General features: G+C 40.9%; 1 protein-coding gene across 3 annotated transcripts in view; it reads right to left on the minus strand.

Moving 5' to 3' along the window:
• Positions 1-19,871, minus strand: part of KHDRBS3 (KH RNA binding domain containing, signal transduction associated 3) — a 192,238-nt gene extending 172,367 nt beyond the window's left edge. For 2 of the 3 annotated variants that reach the window (XR_012920138.1, XM_020289028.2), the window contains exon 1: positions 19,354-19,871. Coding sequence is in view for 2 of the 3 variants with exons in the window: in XM_020289028.2 (XP_020144617.1) it covers positions 19,354-19,441 (88 nt within the window). In the remaining variant the exon portion in view is untranslated. Of the gene's footprint in view, positions 1-18,343; positions 19,147-19,353 lie in introns of those variants that run through there. The other variant, XM_076005000.1, reaches the window with a different exon arrangement.
• Between the last annotated feature and the right edge of the window lie 471 nt (positions 19,872-20,342).

Raw genomic sequence — 20,342 nt, forward strand, 5'->3', positions numbered from 1 at the left:
AACTGCAGTATATTAGGATTAGAAAATGCCGTTTTGAGTAAAAACAAATGCTGTAATTAAATAACAGCACAATACTTACTAGGGTTGGTACAGTCTATTGATAGATAAAAAGTGAGATGGGGTAGAGGGAAAGAAGGAGAAAAGGTGTCAAGTTGGTTGATTAACCACCTGATCATTTTTGCCATGTGATGCCAAATAACTCTTGACAAATATCCTTACAGGCATGCTGAATATTATCCAGATAAGACTTCATTGTGATGAGGGAGGCAAGAAAAACCAATTCCCTAAGGCCCTGACATCCACTGTAATTTAACATCTACTGTAATTTAAGAGTATACATTTGGGAATCAGACTGATGAAGTCCAAAGAATTCAGTTATCAGCTAGCCATGTGACACTGGGCCAGTTACAACTTCCATGAGAAGTTTTCTCACCTGTAAAACAGAATTTATGACACTCATCTCAAAGGGCTGTACTGAGGGCTGGAAAAAATATGGACTGTGAATCTCCTGACACAATGCCTAATGCTTAGCAAGAACTCAACAAATGATAGCTCATTATTATTAATAATTATGTATGACAGTGATGAGTCATTTAACTTCCCTAGGACCCCTGATATATAATTTGATATATAATACATGCAAATCCCTAAAACCAAGCTGAAGATACACTAAGCACTTGATAAACATCAGTTTTGTTACAGCCCCACTCCTCTGTGATAGGCAGAATAATGGCTCCCCCAAAGATGTCCACATACTAATCCAGAACCTGTAGATGCTAAGTTACATGAAAATGGAGAATTAAGGTTGCCAATGGAACAAAGGTTGCTAATCAGCTGATCTTAAGATGGAGAGATTATCCAAGATTACCCAGGTAAGCCCAACATAATCACAAAAGACCTTACAAATGGAAGAGAAAGATAGAACAGAGAAAAGCAGAGAGATGGCAGAGTGAAGGCAGAGTGAAAAAGATTCAGCCTGATGCTGCTGACTTTGAAGATGGAAGAAGGGGCCCAGGAACGTGAGCAGCCTCCAGAAACTGGAAAAGTTCAGGAACAGATTCTCCCCTAGAGCCCCCAGAAAATAATGTAGTGCCTGTATCTTGATGTATGTAGCCCAGTAGGAAACATCTCAGACTTCTGATCTCCAGGACTGTATGATAATAAAGTACTAAATTTGTGGCAGGTAGTTATAGCAACCATAGAAAATACCCCCCCTTTTAGTTTTTCAGTTTTCTTTTAAATAGGCCTCAAAAAACATCTGAACCTGAAAATTGAAAAAAGAAAAAGCAAATTTCAGTTTGTTTTCTTCACAGAGATGCACCTCATTTTAAAATGAAATATTTTTCAAAAAGTACTTCTTATTGAATTAAATTGAATGAGTGACTTCGTAACAGTGTTTGATTCCAGGGTCTTGCCATAAAGAACTTAGAGGATATGAAACAATATAAACCGACTCATTAACATTTTACACCAATGACGTTAAATAAAATAATTAGATGGAACACACAGCATAGAAGTACCTAAGTTTATGAGGAGCCGCCAACCCAAGTCTGAATTATGAGCAAGTGAGCAAAACATACTGCATGCTTCCCTTGGGCACATGGCTCGCTCCATGCATATGGTATACGTTAGGTTTCAAGGCCAAGTTTGTGGTCTGAAATCTATTTTGAATATTGTGATTTTGTTTAATAAGAAGAAATACTATTTCCTTTATGAATATGTGATATCAGCTGAGACTAGTATTTTCCCTCCCAACAAGAAATCCAAATCAAGGTACTTAGAAAGGTTTATTAGTGCTTTTTTTCAAACTGATGGCAAAATTATTCTGGAAAGGGGTCCTTTAATGGTTACTCAGATATAAATTGACAACTTTAAAGTGAATTAAATGAGACAGTGAACTATGAACTGACAGAGCATGGTCTGCAGGCAAAGGACCTAGAAAAATGTCAGTGACATACTCATGTCTCTAGAGGATAACAAGGGTCCCTGCTCCTCCCCCGGACTGTAACATCACCACCAGTGAGAAAGAACATGGCCATTCTAATGGCCATTCTAATGGTGTTCTCCTCTGGAACACCATACTGGGCCAGAGCACCAGAAGGTGGAGCTTCCTTGTGGGAGTAGGCAAGAGGCTAAAAAGCCATCTTCTAATTGGGGGCAAAAGGGGTGTTTTCTGGGCTTTTCTGCTGGACATCTCCTTTTTTGGCCCATTTTTATCATGTAGCTGTTGCAATAAAAAGCCCCTGAGCTCTTCCCATTTTGGATGAGCTCCTAGCCCCCACTCAAGAAAATAGAAAAGAACGAGGGTGAGACCCAAGAGAAAAGCAGACAAGTGGGTCTGCTCTTACCCAAAGTCCTAATGAAAGGACCTAAATAAAAAAATCTGTTGTAGTTCAGAGGTCAAAAGTTCGTGAATAATAAAAAGTGTATATCTGCCTAGAATGCTGTCTTTGCACTCTACATACAGCCTCAAGGAACCCCAGAAGCATAACACAGGCACTCATTAGGCAGCAGGATTCACATTCAAGAAAATGAAGGTCTGGGCCCTAGCACTGTCTGATGATGTAGCAAGCCAAACTGAAAACACTCAGAATAAAAGCAGGAACTTCAACATGCATATGCTGGTGAGGACTGGAAGCCACAAAGATACATCATTTAAATTTAAAGTCGATTGGGAAAGCGTGAACCAACTGAGTCAATTTGGAAAACATGTGGTCACTGATGAAGAGAAACCCTGAGCAGCCATTATGGATTGCCAACAGATTAGCTGGGGATAAACTGACTATTCCATCACACTGACTAAGCTCTCTGTACCAAAGCGATCTTTTCCAAATTCTTATCAACTTAGGGTTCAAGAATCATACAGGTAAGCACTGCTTGCAGCAGTAACAAATTTTCAGATTCCTACTTGAAAAGAAATGCATCAAACACACACACACACACAAAAGTTTTCAAATAAACATTGTTAAATGTAATTTACATTGATAGGATTCCACACTCCTTCTGAAGTTAGTCACCTTAAGTAAGAAAAGGAAACAACTGAGGGTTTCTTTTCCTTGGCCCAACACTTCAATGTGGACAGTGCCATAAGGATTCCTTCCTTTGTTCTTTTCTCTGTAGATCCCACACACTTCCTGGATGATCTCATCCTCAACCAGGGTTTCAAATACAGGTAGTGCATTTTTAGTGAAAGTTTAAGTCCAGAAAGACCACATGTAATTCTCCACTTAGATGATTCAAAAACACTTCAACCAGCATTGTTCAGGAACCCAAATGATATTTCTAAAACACAGAGCTGACCATGCCATTTTCCTGCAGTCCATCCTTCAACTGTGTTCCAGAACCTTAAAATACATCCATATTCGTTAGCCATTTGTAAGGCCTTTCATGTTCTAGTCCCTGCCTATGTCTCTTACCCCATTTCCCAACACATTCCTGCTTTCCCTTACACTCTAAACAGACCACTAGGAAGTGTTTTCACATACATAACACATTCAACAAATACTGAGTGTCTATTGTATGTTAGGCACGGTACTGAGCACTGGAGGTTCAGCAGGGAATAAAAGCCCTAGCTCTCAGGAGTCTGGAGTCTAGTGATACCCATTCTTGATGTATGTCACTGAATCATCATAGTAAGTCAGGGAGGTAGTGCCGTGCCTGTTTGACAAACTAAGACACTGGGAGTTTAGAGAGATGAAAGTATGTGCCCAGGTCCAATAACTCTGAAGTGGCATACTGGTCCTCCCCACAAGCTGTTAAGTCCTAGACCCAAGGCTAGTGCCATAACAAGGACCACCTGGCATACTTGGCTGAAAAATGGCAGATCTCGCCTCAAAAACAGTAGCTGAAAACACTCTTTTTCAATCTTCCTTCACCAAAGTATCCTGAGAGAGTGAATTCATTGCCTTAATCCATAATGAAGAAGCTGAGACCAACTAGCTATTCACTCTACAAATATTTACTGAATGCTCACTATCTCGCAGGCACTGTGCTGAGCAGGAGAAAAGGAATCAAAGATCCTGAGTCAGATTCCCTATCTGTAAGGCACTTGGATTCTCATGGGAGAAACAACTTCCAACAAATCATTATGCTCTAAGTGTAATAAATGCAATGTTGGCTGCACAGAGGAAGGCACTGAACTAGGTTCCTGGAATTCAAAGAGTGAAAGAAAAGAACAGGAACTCATTTGATGCACACTATATGCCAAAGAGCCCTGCAGTCTTCAGAGATGACATGGTTTTAATACTGAGCAAAGAGACCCCGAGATGTTAACTTACATCACAGTTAAGTCATACTCTGGAACCCAGAATGTTTCTACTACTACATCAGTAGTCACACATAAGTCCCTGTTCCCTCTCCCAATCAGGATAACATACTGCTCCTATGCAGTGCCATAGTACAGTGTGCTTGTCTTTATTACGCCACTTACCACCCTACAATATAAATGTCTTTTAATTTGGCTGCTTCCCCACTGAGCTGAAAAGTCTTTAAGCAGGGATAAAGTATTACCTAGCTCTGTATCCCAGCACTTAGCCCAGCCTAAGCACGTGATCATTACTGAATAATGGAGGAATAAGAACTGAACACTCCTCTAGTCCAGGGGGAAAGACTGTGGAAAAATATACATCCTACCAGTCTCCTCTTAAAGGTGTTTCCACCAGAAGTCTAAACAGTGATTTCTGCAAGAGTCTAAAAGTATGAAGTCTGAATAGTAGATTATGATACTTGCTTGCCTTAATGCTCACTCTCCAAACCTAAAAAACTACTTTCTGCTATGAATCCTTTACTGGAAGTAATATGGTGCTCTACCAAAAACAGGTGAGCCCAGAATGCACACTTGCTCCTCTAAGTAAATATTTCTAGAAGTACATAATGAGGATTAACTCCATGCCTAGTACTCTGTGCTGGGCTTCATGAAGGAGGAAACCAAGGAAATGTGTCCTAATTAGCCAAATAAACTTTGGAGAAAGAGGTGACTAACTTTTGAGTCCCTAACAATATGCCAGGCACATTTCAGGTTTTCTCATGACGATTTCATAGATGAAGAAAATGAAGCTCTTGGAGCTTATCATTACGAAAGGTAACACATTTACTATTTAATGAGCAAAATCCTGACTGAGAGAGAAAGAAAGGAACTAGAAAAATACAGTCCAAAATACAATCAATGGCTAATAAGTTATATAACTTTTTATTCCTGTCCCCTTATTCTTCGAAGTTATTGTAAACTGTGTAAATACAGGGCAGGGAATTATTGCTTCCTATTTGTTCTGAATTGATAGTATACAAAACAATGGCCAATATGGCAAAAAGGAGAAATTCCTTTATCCACGGGTCTCTGAGAGAGACAAACACTAAAGAGTAATTTCCTTGATACGTTTCATATGAAAACAACAACAAAACCCAAAACAGTAAAACTTATTAAATCAAAACCATACAAGGAACCTCCAGAACTAGAAGATAAAAGCCAAGTAGGGGCAGGAAGCCTGGTCAGTTTCCCCTTCATCACCACACCAGGACATTCCACAGAACCAGAAATTGTTTTGTGACCTGGAACTTTAAAATCACTCCTTTGGATTCAAGAAAACAGACTGGCCAAAACTTCATGCTGCTTCTAATAAACAACAAGATGGCCTGCTGAAAAACAGAAAAACAGCTCACCAAGTTTAAAACTGACTGAACTTTTGAAATTTAAAAACATGTAAGCAATAATTAAAAGCCTGATTTATTTTAGAATCAGCAGAGACATTTTAAATTGATTAAATTTGCGTCTTTATGTGCAAGCTATTGATACTGACTGTGATGTACTCTGGTGCTTGGTTTCTTTTCCAGTGTCAAACATCACCCTGATGGCAGTCACTGTGATCAACAATAGGTGGTCTTTCTTAATGACACACTTTTCTCTGAGAATAGGATCACTCCCTGATAAAATCCATTTGTCACTGCTGTAATAAAATCCTTTTTTGAATAAATTAGAGCAATAAATTACATAAAGAAAACTGTGAAGAAACAAATCTATTCTGAGATAATAAAAGGAGTATAATTTTGAAATTTTTCACCCAATTGATTGGTACTCTGGCCTGGCATTTCAGCTGAGACTATGCAGAATTCAAGTAATGCTATATCACAGCAGGGGCCACATGCTAACGCCTGCAGGTATGGCTCTGCCTTAAGATATGCTTTTATATTAAGAAAAAGGTAACTATTCTATCATGACAAGAAAAATATACTCACGAGTATATAAAATTATTTTTCTCAGTATTATTTTGCATATTATGTTTTTAAAAGACTCCCATCTTACAAAGACCCCGGCAAACTGATAAGTCACAAGACACTGATGTCCAAAAGATCCATATGAGACAAATGAATGGCATGCAATAGAAACAGCCCATAATTATCACAGTTTCTTTTTTGAGACAGGGTCTGTCGCTCTGTCACAGAGACTAGAGTGCAGTAACACCATCATCATAGTTCAAAGTAACCTCCAACTCCTGGGCTCAAGTAATCCTCCTGCCTCAGCCTCCTGAGTAGCTGAGACTACAGGCACAAGACATCATGCCCAGCTGATTTTTAAGACAGGATTTTGTTATGTTGCCCAGGCTAGTCTCAAACTCCTGACCTCAAGCAATCCTTCTGCCTCAGAATCCAAAAGTGTTAGGATAACAAGTATAAGTCACTGTGCCCAGTCAGCCCATAATTATCATTAGTTCATTCATGAAATAATTTTTAGTGCCCCCTATTCTGCCCCTATAGTGGATGGCATTGGTAAAAAAAGAATTTTATTTTTTTTTTATGATATTGGTAATAAAGCCTGGTCCATAGTCTCTGCACTGAGAGCAAGGAAAGGCAGACAGATTACAGCCCATGGCCAAATCCAGCACATTGCCTGTTTTTATAAAGTTTTATTGGAATACAACCATTCTTATTCATTTGTATCCCATCTATGGCTGCTTTTTTCTGCTACCACAGCAGAGGTTGAGTAGAATGCACATCTCAGCTAATATTTCTTCTTTAGCTTTTACAGAAAAAGTTTGCTGGTCCTAGGCTTACCATTTCAAATAGACCAGGGGTCCTCAAACTTTTTAAACAGGGGGCCAATTCACTGTCCCTCAGACCATTGGAGGGCCGGACTATAGTTTAAAAAAAACTATGAACAAATTCCTACGCACTCTGCACACATCTTATTTTGAAGTAACAAAACAAACGGGTAAAAACACCTGCATGTGGCCCAGGGGCCATAGTTTGAGGACGCCTGAAATAGACAATGAAGATACAGCCACAGATACCTATCTATTGCCTAGCTGTCTGAGGAAACGGCCTTCAAACAATGACACACAGCAACCCAGATCTTGGTTTCTAAATAGCATGCCACGCTAAAAAAAACCAGGGCACCTTAGAAGAAATGGCTGATTCCAGCAATAGGGCACAGCAAGTACAAGATGAGCCTGTTAGAAAGAAAGAGAAAACCTAAACAAACATATAGGATGATCCTGTCAAAAGGACGCAGGAGCCAGGGCAAAGGACCACCAAGCCAAATCTGGGACAATTTGAACTTCAATTTATATAGTGACAGTAAAGGATTCTAGCCCATTGAACTAAAGAAAAATCCATGAATTTATATTAATAACACAGGTAAGATAGACAGAAAGAAAGAAGGGGAAGAGGGATAGGAAGGGGAGGGGAAGGGAAGTTCCTTTTTAGTAGAATACTAGCCAATAAGTATAGATGGAATGACTGAGTTAGAAAATTACCAATTTACAACCACTATAGTAATAATTCAGGTAAGAAACATTAATGGAAGCCAAAATCTGTGATAGTTTAATGAAAAACAGGATTATTTACATAGTCTCAACGTATCTCCCCACAAAAGTACTAATTAATTACAAAATGAAAAACTATTTTATCTCTTTCACAAGTGAAGAAAACTAGAACCACCTTAACTAAGTGATCAAATTTAACATCACCAAAATGGGATAAGTGACACTGACATTATGCGTCCCTGGTATGACAGACGAAGAAAGACACGTCATCACCTCAGTGGCACTCCTGCCAAAAGAGTACATAACTTAAATCCAATTTTAAGGAAACATCAGACAATTGAGGGACATTCTACAAAAACCTGGCCTATAATAGTTTTCCCAAACACCTATCATGAAAGGCAAAGGAAGACAGAGGAGCTATTCAGAACTAAAATATTAAAGAGACTTGACAACTAAATGCAATGTATGATCTTGAATTGGATCCTATAAAAGACAAAACTGGAACAAGCAAAATTAGCATATGAACTGTAGATAACAGTACTGTATCATTCTTCCTAATTCTGATCATTGTACTGCAGTTATAAATGAGAAGGCCCTTATTTTTAGGAAATAAAAGCCAAGATATTTAAGTGTTTAAAGGTAAAGAGTCATAATACATGTACCTTAGTCTCAAATGACTCATGAAAATATACATATACTTAGAATAACAAAACAAATGTGACAAAATTTTAATTGGTGAATCCAGGCAAACAGGTATACAGGGGTTCGTAGCACTATTCTTTTAACTCTTCTATAAGTTTAAAATTGTTTCCAAATAAAATTTTTAATGCCAAGAAGAATAAATAAAGGTCTTAAAAATGAGAAGGTGGAGGAAGAGAGGAGAAAGATACACAAATAACCACAATACTTGTCGCAACTCAAGTTTGTTTGGAGTTCATACAGGAGATGGAATTAATAATCTGGAGGAGTCTAGAAGTTATGTACCATTGCCCAAGTTGCAATGTATCTGGCTAATACCTCCTTGAACAAGACTCCTCAAGAAAGCCAATCCTGGTCCTGAGATAAGCTAGATGTCATTCTCTGAACCCCCCAAACCTCCATGCATTCTTCTACCATAGCCCTTAACATATTCTTAAAATTATTATGCCTACATGTTTATTTCCCCCACTGGATTACAAATTATTAGATAAAATATGGTGATAATATGATGACGACAATGGCAGCAGCGACTATTTACTCTGTATGTATTACATCCCAGGCATGACACTAAATACCTCTTCACATACATCTCCTTTAAACCCCAGAAAAACTCCAAAGGGGATTTCGCTTTTCTTTTTTAATCAACATTTTCCAGACATGGAATTGAGGCTGAAAGGGTTTAATATATCCAAGGTCACATTACAAAGAAGTGGCAGAGCTGAGATGTGAACCCAAGTTTGTCTAAGACTACATTCTTAACTATTCTTTTTATCACATGGTCCGATTTCAGTATCATTTTCAACTAACTGTAGTGTACACATGGTAGGCAAACAAAGGCGAGAGGGATTTTACTAAGTGTTTTACTTCTGTTTGTATTTTCTCAGCACACCCAAACTGAAAGCAAGGACAGAAGAGGCACAGGTGGCAGGAGAAGCCAGTCTTCAAAAAGATTATCTACTAATGCAATGGCAGATAATCCACTGCCCTGACAGATAACCAAAAGCTGAGGAGTAGAATTTAGACATAAAAGATAACACATGAGGAACAGAAATATATAATGTGTAATAATCTCAGATACGATAATTATATTTCCATTTTAAAGCTTTATAGTAAAACTAAACAAATATGAAATCACTGTCATTTCATGTTAATGATGACCAAAGGGGAGGCCTCGCTGCCATGTGCAGATGAATGAGGGATCCAAGGCCCAGAGAAGTAAAGTCATGGTCCAGAACACACAGTACAATTTAGCAGTTCAACAAATGTTTGTTGAATGTCTGAATAAAATGGAAGAAACCGCAACAGTATAAATTTTTAAAGCAGGGGTGCTCAAACTTTTTAAACAGGGGGCCAGTTCACTGTCCCTCAGTCCGTTGGAGGGCTGTTGGAGACTGCGGCGCACATTCCACACATGAGCACTATGGGCCTGGGTTGAGTTGGCTGCTAAGCAGGACAGGCAGCAGCGGCAAAAATACCCGATGGGCCAGATAAATGTCCTCGGTGGGCCGCATGTGGCCCGCAGGCCATAGTTTAAGGATGCCTGTTTTAAAGTCCTGAGGACTTTTATACAGTATTCAGCCCTGCTAAAAATTATTTAAAATGGAATCAGGGCTTTGTCCAAAATTCTTCCCATGTCTTGTACCTGGTACTGATCAAGTCCCCCAGCCCACTCAAGTCAGTAGGCAATAGAAGGCAAGAGGAAGCAGGAATTTCCACACCTGCTGACAAACCTTTTGTTACGACTGGTTGCTTCCTTAGACAAATCAAATTTGAGTTATACACTCCAATGAAAATTAACTATGAGGTCTACAACCCCCTCCCCCAAAGTAACAAATTATAATGACCAGTAGCCATAAGTCAGACTAACCTAACACTTTCTTTGAAAATGCGTTCAATTCAATACCTCAGAATATTTTTTCTTTACGGCACAATGATCTCTGTAAGATCGCTGCATAACCTGGAACAAATTATAAATCCCTCGAACCTCTATTTCTTTACCTGTAGAACGAGAACAGCAAAACTAAATCCACATGGCAGTTGCCTGGATTAAATGAAGAAATATGTGAAAAGGAAGCTAGCAACAGTATGGGACACAGCTGAGGCACTAAAGAAATGGTGGCTACAAAACAAAAACAAGTTATGGTTTTATGAAAATACTGATTAGAAAGTATGCTTCTTAAGATATTAGAATTATGAAAAAGTAATATCAGTGCATGAACACCAAAAGCAATGCAATGCAAGTTTGTTGATCAACTCCTTTCAGTTCAGAAGTAGCTACCAGTGTGGACGAAGAGGGTAACCTACCTACGTGGAGCGCCATCTAGTGGAAGAAAAGCAGAGCACAAGTGGTATAAATACAGAAAGGGAAGAATAAGGAAAAATGATGAGAATAAAAACTGTCCCTTCTCCTCTTTATTACAATTTCTCCATAGGAGCTCGAACCAACAGTGACCCCAAGTGTAAGATTTATAGCTAAAAGGAAGATCAAAAAGAGTAATCTCACATATTCATGCCCTTTATCATACCAAGGAAGAACATCAATAATATGCTAGAACACCTTTTAAAAATCCTTAAAATAGCAGCAGGGGCTGATTGGTGAAAAATTATGGAAATGTGAAAAATTATGGAAATTTACAGCTTACCAATTCAGAGTAAGATATCTTGTGCTTGTGGAGAGAGGCTGCTGAGTGTCCAGACGTGTTTTAAGATGTGCAGTCATAAAACTGTTTATGGAAGCTTCATTTGTTAATTTAAGTTTCAGGTGCTGTATCTTGAATAGCATAATAAAAATCAATCAGAGGTGCTGCTAATTTTGTACATTATATTAATGAAAGAAGTTTCCTAATGAATTTCTCCTTCAATATTTCCAGGGTTGGAAAACTAAAATCAGTCTAACATAAAATTACTCTAAAAAATAAAATTACATGATTTATGTATTAAATTATTATTATATACTTTATGTCTGGAAAGTGATGCCAATTGTACTCATCTGTCTCAAACCATTCTACAAAAATAGCAGGTAATGTTTATTAAGCACCTATTATGTGTTAGACACTGTACTTATATCTAAAACAGCAACCCTACAAAGGTACAAGGTCCTCAATTTTACAGATGGGGAAAACTGTGGCTCCAAGAAATCAAGTAATTTGCACAGGGTCACAGATTAGAAAGTGGTCACCTTCCTTAATCACATGGCTCTTTCTGCACCAGCTTGTCCCTTTGTTAAAAAACGCTGTTTCCCAAGTAAATGCCATCCACCACAATGACCAAGCTGGCCTTGGTCAGACAATTCTTATGCCATTTTGCCATGACACTGCCTGTCCCTCTGCACAGTATGTAGCTCACCAGATGACTCATCCAATACCAGGCATTTAACTTGAAGAGCTGCATAATAGCAATTCCTCACAAAAGTTAAACATGTAAAGCCAGACACAGTGAAAGCTTCTATCTGGTGCTCATAGGTAAACTGCATAGGGTCCTGGAGTTGGGCAGACAAGGCTCTGAATTCTGGCTCACCACTTACTAGCAATATGACCTTGAGCAAATTATTTGACTTTCCTGACCTCAGTTTTCTCAGCTGTAAAATATGGTAAAATGAATTACTCTTTTAAGACTGTCGGAAAAATTAAATGAAATAATGTACATAAAGCATATAAACCAGAAAAGGCTCTTGATAAATGATAGCTATTATTATTATTAGCAACTGCAAGGTAAGTGTATTTAAACATATTCCACTCTTCCAGAAAGCCAAAACCATTATCAGTAGGACTGTATTTTTTTATTTTCTTGACACTTTTTTTCTTCTTTGACCCTATATTTAGAGAATGGAGAGTTTCTAAATATATTGTAAACTGACTACAAATCCCGGATACCATACTCTCGACCAACTGTTTCTGTGATAAACAAAGTATTAAAATACAAGGAGCTCTGCACCTCTTCAAGAAAGAACTTTACCAAGAATTTCACTTATGAATTCCCCATACAGAATGTTTTTCTATTTTCTCTTTGACCATTGAAATATATACATAATTAAAACTCCTGACCTTGATGCCTACTGAAGACTGGAAAATATTGCTGGAAAGCACAGGAAAAAAAGTGAGCTTGCCTTTTTGGTAAAACACATTTTCAGGAACTTCTTTTAAAAAATTCATCACCAGTAAAAATTCCTAAGGGGCTTCTGCTATAATGAAACTTTTATTTAAAAACAACAATGTTGAGTTCTGTCCTTTAATCTCTTTTCTTAAAGTATCTTATCAAAACACTGCAGACTTGATTTAAAATTTCAGCCTGAAATTTCAACTTACAAGCTGTGCACCTTGACTGGGCGAATTACATTATATTTTTGAGGCCTCATTTGGAAAAAAACAAAGGAAGTAGGCAGGGGAGAAAAACCACCTACCTTGCAAGATCTTGTGGGGATGAGAGATAATGCACAGAAAGCACCTGGCACTGAAGAGGCCCTCAATTTGGTAGCTTTTATTATAATCATTATCCCCAATGCTAAGGAATACTCTAGTTCTATTGTTTTGATAAAAAAAATGTAAGCCATTGTATCTTAACTCAGTGGGACCGGTGACAACAGGCAAATGGGTCTTTTGATATCAAAGTTAATGTTGGCATTCAATTTGCAATTTCAACTGTTCCTTTGGCTTTGGTTTCCCTTTTGTATATAGATTGCAGATTAACTCCTTCAGGTAAAAGGCTTATTTGGCATGTGACAAGGGCCTCCAAAATTTTGTTTTTAATCTATAATAAGAAATCTCATTAGGAGTTTAGAGAAGGAGAGCTAATTGTATTAGACTACACTGACTTAATAAGTTCCTCAAGAAAGAATAAAAGTAAATAAACATCTAATTCAAAACAGATCTGACAGATCCTTCTCATTATCTCCTAAAGAAGGACCCCTACTGTTCTACCACATTTAAAGAGCACTGGGATGTTCTGCTTAACACTGCATTTCACTCAAAACCTTCTTCCACTGATACATGCAGAGCTGTTAGAGACGTCATCCCCACCCCCAATTCAGGTGCTCTAAAGTGTTAAGGAACAAAGCTCTTTACTGACTGGTGAACTCCAAATATAGTTTCTAATTCTTCTAACTGTATGATGATTACAACGTAATATTGAAAGGAAGAATGGAGTTCCCAAGGGCTACATGCCAAGAATCAAGCTAGGTGCTACAGATACACACAGATGAAAGACCAGGCCTTGCCTCCCAAGAAGCTCACACCGGACCAGGGAAGACAAAGAGATCCAAACAAGATCACACCCTAAGAGGTAAGCACCCAGTGATGCGAGAGACCAGAAAATGGACAATCTAACCCATTCTGGAGGCAGGGAAGAGGTCAGAGGAGATATCTCAGAGCAGACTGAAAGGTGAAGTATGAAAACAGATGTTCTATAATTTATCTTCCAATTTAGTACAGGCTACAGAAAATAACGAACTGCACATTACCTAAAGGCCCAGGTTTACATTCTCCTTCTGTCATTAACTATGTACATCATTACAATGTACCATCACAGTTTGACCAATAACTTTATACCTCTAAGGGTCAATATGGCATGGTGAAAATAACAGCGGACTTGGAAAAGAATAAGGCTTGAACCTTCACTCTGACACTTTATTAGTATGTCACCTTGGGCAAGTCACTTTAGTTGTCAGAGTCTTGGTTTCTACAACTGAAAAATTGGGCTAATAACCTCTCCATCTCTGCGCTGTTACCCGTACTAAGATTACAAACATGACCTAGCACAGAAAAGTGCCTCAAAAATGTCCATAGGCTAATTTAGGAAATCTAAAGCATCTAATAAACTTAAAACTCATTCTCAAACTAACCCAGATGAGAGCAAGAGTTTCTCAGGGGTGGAGGGACTGTGGCTTTCCTCTCTATCCCTAGCACCGAGCACAAATAACTGGCATTGCAGGTGTTTAATAAGCATGTCACTAATGTCCAAACATCAAAACACTGTAACATACAATCACTATACCACTTTGATTCCTAATACACTATACAGAACTCAGAAATGGTTTATCTGAAATTGTGAGTCATCCCATTCATTTTACAAACAAACAAAAAAAACTGGCCAGGCGGGGTGGCTCACCCCTGTAATCCCAGCACTCTGGGAGGCCAAGGCACGAGGATTGCTTGAGCTCAGGAGTTCGAGACCAACCTGAACAAGAGCGAGACCCCATCTCTAATAAAAATAGAAAGAAATTACCCAAACAACTAAAAATAGAAAAACATAGCCGGGCATGGTGGTGCGTGCCTGTAGTCCCATCTACAGGCTGGAGGCTGAGGCAGGAGGACTGCTTGAGCCCAGGAGTCTGAGGTTGCTGTGAGCTAGGCTGACACCACAGCACTCTAGCCCAGGCAACAGAGTGAGACTCTGTCTCAAAAAAAAAGTGATAAGCCAAAGAAAAATAATTACAAACTAAAAACTAAATAACCACATCCTCATCTGGAGGAAGCAGAGACTTATACACTACAGCATGAAGGCACCTCACCTAAATATAATTCTGCAACTCTCATTCTTACTATCTCACTTTACAGGTCTGATGTCATTCAAGCAAATCAGAAAATTTTCCAAAAGGAGTCCCCAAAATTGGAATTTTAAACCATCAGGGTTTATGGATTTCAAAGAGATGCACATAGGGTAAAGAAATGATCCTCCCTTAATACATCTGCATCTCTCACATATATCCTAAGTCATGCTAAGAGGCCTGATACTTGAAAAATTGATACAGTGTGAATAATATTTTGAAATACCAACAAAAAACTTTATCAATCTGGACACAAATAGACCACCTTAATATTGAATCCTCTGCTCCACTTCCTCTTGTAACCAACAACTAAATATAACTTGGCAGTGCACCAGCCACCAATCCATACATTATACCAGATAATTAAAAATATAGTGTTATATAATCTTATTTAATGATTACTTGGCTTAGATTGAAAACTATCCAAACCAATATCTATCGGAGGGCTAGATTAAATTATAATGCACAGGACATTTCTGAAGATGTTTTTCAGTAAGAGTCAGCACATCCCTTACTAGCAAATATAATATAAAATATGCAACACTACTTTCATCTCCAATTAACCTCCCTGGCAAGAAACTGCAATATCAATTCACCCTACAGGCACTAGTGGGGGGCTGGGAGGAGGGCGAAGGGAAGAGCATCAAAGCCTATTTTCTTTGAATTTTAACATCAAATACACAATGACCCATTACTTTTGTTAGAGAAACAAATTCAATATTTGGGGTCTGAGAGAAAGGGAACCAGTTATCTTAGGAAAATAAAAATAAAATCAGTAACTAATGCCTACCACAAAACACACGTCTGCAAAAAGTATAAAAGCCAATCTACACTATATAGGAGTGTACCTCTTTATGTCATCCTAGCTCAAGTTCTTATTAAAGATTATTAGAAAAAAAGTAATTCAGCTAGGAAATTGATCACTGTTTACAAATACTGAACTTTTAAAGACGACTATACCTCATTTATAAACTGTTTCATTATTGTAATGTGTTGATTATTAAGCTTATATACTGGTCACAGGAGGGCTTTAATTCAAAAGTGTCTCTTGGTCTGCCCATTAAAATCCTGTAAGATAGGCCGGGCGCTGTGGCTCACGCCTGTAATCCTAGCTCTTGGGAGGCCGAGGCGGGCGGATTGCTCAAGGTCAGGAGTTCAAAACCAGCCTGAGCAAGAGCGAGACCCCGTCTCTACTATAAATAGAAAGAAATTAATTGGCCAACTGATATATATATAAAAAAAAATTAGCCGGGCATGGTGGCGCATGCCTGTAGTCCCAGCTACTCGGGAGGCTGAGGCAGAAGGATCACTGGAGCCCAGGAGTTTGAGGTTGCTGTGAGCTAGGCTGACGCCACGGCACTCACTCTAGCCTGGACAACAAAGCGAGACTCTGTCTCAAAAAAAAAAAAAAAAAAAAAAAAAAAAAAAAAAAATCCTGTAAGATAACTCTACCAGGAATGTCTGCTTCTTCAAAGAAGACAAGTAGAGAAAGAAACTTTAAAAAAAAAAAAAAAATCAAGATAAGTCTTCCTAAAGGAAACATATTATTTCCCTTATATTTAAGTCAACCAGAAATAATCACATTAATTATATTTTTTGCAAGGTTTTAAATCAGCATGTGAGAAGTGTTTCATTCCATCTTTTTGGGAAAGCATAAGTAGAAAGAACAATGGCCTCAGAGACATAAAACTTGAGTTCAAATTAAATCTCAGCTGCCTATAAGCTTATGTAGCTAGGGTCCTCAGTTCCCTTCCTGAAAAATGGAGACACCAATATCTGTCTCAAGGGATACAAGTATGAGGATTAAACTAGTGCCTTGGAAACTTCCAAATACTATGCAAACATAAGGTACTGTTAACCTTGGGATGTATTAACCATACAATATAGCCATTACATGTCATGCTACAATAAAATAAAGGCTTGTAATACTGACCCATCATCTCTGTGCAGTTTAGTGCAGGAATACCAATTCCAGTGCCGAGATTCAGAATAACCTCTGAAAAAATAGTTTCCTTATAGGCAAATAGTCACAAAGATAGAGAAATAAGAATAAATAGCTTTCATATAGCAAATAACAGGATGGTTATCAGATTTAAAATCAAAGCTTCCTCACAATCACTTAATTTCAGACTTAAGACACTATGTTTTGGAAAGGCACTTGTAATTTTGGAATTACATAACAGAGCATAATTAATATTTTAAATGATAAAGCTCTGCATTCTCGATATCAGCCTGTGATTTAAGAAAAAATCATTTTAGGCTGAAGTAATCTAAACTAACAGTAATACAAGCATCTGATTAACACCTTTCTTCATTCCCATGTTGAGAAATGTACTTCATTTTTTATGAAAAGTAAGGTAATCAAGTTTAACATCCAAAAAATACTAAATGGCAACATTTCCCCATAAATATCTATTTCAAGTAACTACAAGTCATTAACACTAGTAAAAACACAGATACCAAAAGAATTTTGAATGTGTTAGCAATACAATACTACGACAACATGGCACAAAAATAATTCTGACTTTTAAAATAAGATAACTCTCTACACTTTTAGTTAAACTGCTTCCTTAATTGAGCACAACGTAACTTTGATTCAGATTCTTTATTAGGAAAAATGCACTTGATTCCATAGTCCAGAATATTTCTAATACCACTGATTTCACACAATGTACAAAGAAATTTCTTTTACAGAGATGACAGCCCAGCAGGCAACAAAAGATATATGTAAAACATGAAGAGCAAAGAGTACAAACCTAACTGTAGAACTGTTCAGAAGAGCACGTGAATAAAACTCAAATTCCTTTCCCTTAATTTAGGAACGAGTGCTCATTACTTTTTCAGAAGCTTATTTTATTAAAGAAATGAAAATAAGCATGTAATTAAAATAAGATGGGGGAGCTCTGTAAATCTATTTCTGCTCAACAATTCAAATATGCTCAAATTCTTGGGAACAGTAAGAGTCTCTCCACCACCACCACCATCAGTCGACAACACACACACACCCTACTCCAAAGAACTGGTTGCAATAGGCGAATACCGGAGGTCGCTACTTTAAAATATACGTATCTATATACAAATAGAATATGTCTGCCTCATCTTTCACTTCCAACAATAAAAGAGCCAGGGCCAGCATTAAGAGCAGCAGACAGGATTCATCTAGGGAACCTCAGACTGTCGCTGCACAAAGTGATTCATGCAAAAGGTAAGAGATCTGACCAGATAATGTTTCTGCCATTTCCCAGAGAAAAAAACAGGCCAGTGGCCCCCAAACCCATCTTCCTCTGAAACACTACTCCAGATCTAGGAGTAGAGGACTGCTCCCAGGAAGAAGGGCTTAATTTACCGTCCATCTCAGCAGATTATTCAGGAAGCCAGAGGAGACGCAAGCCAGGGGAATATGCCCTGGGTAGGGTGCCTCCATAAACCCCTGTAATCCCTGGGGTCTAGTACTTCCCAGGACCTTTCACACCCTGAGCTGGTCGGAGTAATGTGAAAATGACAAAGACTGCTTCACCAATGTTCTGAACCACAAGTCAGCCACCAATGAGGGTCACCCGCCCAGCGCTTCCCAAAGAGAGGACAGGCAAGCCAAGAAAAGGGCTTTTTTGCCAGTCTCTTCTCCCCCGCTCACTTTTCCGACGGCCAGCAGGCAAGGCTTGGCAGGAGCTGCCCACCGCCAAGGAGGCAGAGCGCAGGGCTGGGGCTCTTAGAGCTTGAACATAAGAGAAACAGATGCTGGGAGAGGGAACCGGGCTCTTCCCCTGGGACCGCTGGGTTCTTCTCCTCGGAGTGCTGGGGTCTGATCCCAAACCTCTTCCAAGGTCCCCAAACTTCACGAACAATCCAAGCACCTGTTCCCTTCACCTCTTCTGCATCTGATTCCCTCAAGTCCTTCCATTTTTCCGCCAGCTCTTTCGCCAATTCCTTAGACAAACCAAACACCCTAGTTCCCCAGTCCCCCTACTCTCCCCTCCAATGAGATAATTCAAGCTCCTCTCTAACAAAGCCCTCAGATCTTCACCGTCCCCCATCCAGAAGTTTCCCCTGGGTATCCCTGAGTCCCCAAAGGTCTCCTTCAAGTCCCATCCATATGCCCCAGCCTTCTCCTTCCTTCCCAAGTCCCCCAAATGCGCATCTCCGTCTTCCCCCCAGGTGTCCCACATTCTCCCAGGTCCCATCCAAATGTCGCCGAATTGCTACCCGGGAACCTCCCGTCTCCCCATGTCTACTTCCAGTCAGCCCCCACAGCTGCGTCCCCCAAGCCCCTCGCACTTCCACCCAGTCCCCGACCCTCCTCCGTCCCCTGGCCCCAAACCGCCGAGGGCCGGCGGTTAACGGCCGGCGCGCCCTCACCTTGGTTCACCAGCCGCAGAGCGTGCGTGAAGGAGGGGTCCAGGGAGTCCTTTTCCGCCATCAGCTCCGGCAGGTACTTCTCCTCCATGCTCGCCGGCCGCCCGGGGCCCGGAACGCGGACTCGAGGCGCGCGGGCAGCGGCCGCCCGGCAACCCCCGACCCCGCCCGCGCCCCCAGCAGCGCGGACCCCGGGGCCAGACGCCGCGGCGGCGGCCAAGCCGGGCGGGCGGCCGGGCGGCGGCGGCGGCACAGGGGCGGGATCCGGCCGCTCAGCCCCGATCCCCGGTGACCGCCGAGTGCCCAGCGCCGGCGGCCCCCCGCGCTCCGGGCGCGGGCCGAGGAGGAGCGGGCGCGCACCGGCTCGGTCAGGCGGGCCCTCAGGCCGGACAGCGCGGCGCGCTCGGCTACCCTGAGGCAATCCCGGGCGAGCCCCGCCAGCCCGCGCCGGCGCCGGAGCTGCAGCCGCCACCCGCACGCCGCGCGCCGCCCCGCGCACTCTGAGCCACCGCGCCAAGCGCCCGGTGCCCGCCGCCCGTCCCGCCCCGCCCCCGCCCCCGCCCGCGCGTGCCCCGCCCCGCCGGGCCGCGCCTGCGCGCTGGCGCCTGACCGCCGTGGCGCGCGCCGCCTCGTGGGGCAGCTCCAGGCTGCGCCCTGGTCCTCAGGGGCGCGCGGGGTACGCGCGGGGAGCGGGCGGTCCCGGGGCGCCTCCCGCGTGCCCGGCTCCCTTTTCTGGCTCCGCGGGTCGACTGGGGAGCCCCACGACGCTATAATGGCATTGCCCGACGCACAGACTGCGAAACTGAGGCCCAAAGAGGTCAAGTGGCTCGCCCAAGGTTACCCAGCGAGCGATCCTCGGAAGAGGGGAGGAGGACCGAGCCAGGAAGGGCGACCCGGGCTCGCCCCAGCCAGGCTCCGGGGGAAGGCAAGGGAGCGAACCGCCCTGCTCTTTAAAGCTCCCCGGACTTCTCTAACTTAAGTCGCGTTGCCTT

The sequence above is a fragment of the Microcebus murinus genome, chromosome 7 (assembly GCF_040939455.1).
Source record: "Microcebus murinus isolate Inina chromosome 7, M.murinus_Inina_mat1.0, whole genome shotgun sequence".
NCBI classification, from domain to species: Eukaryota; Metazoa; Chordata; class Mammalia; order Primates; family Cheirogaleidae; genus Microcebus; species Microcebus murinus.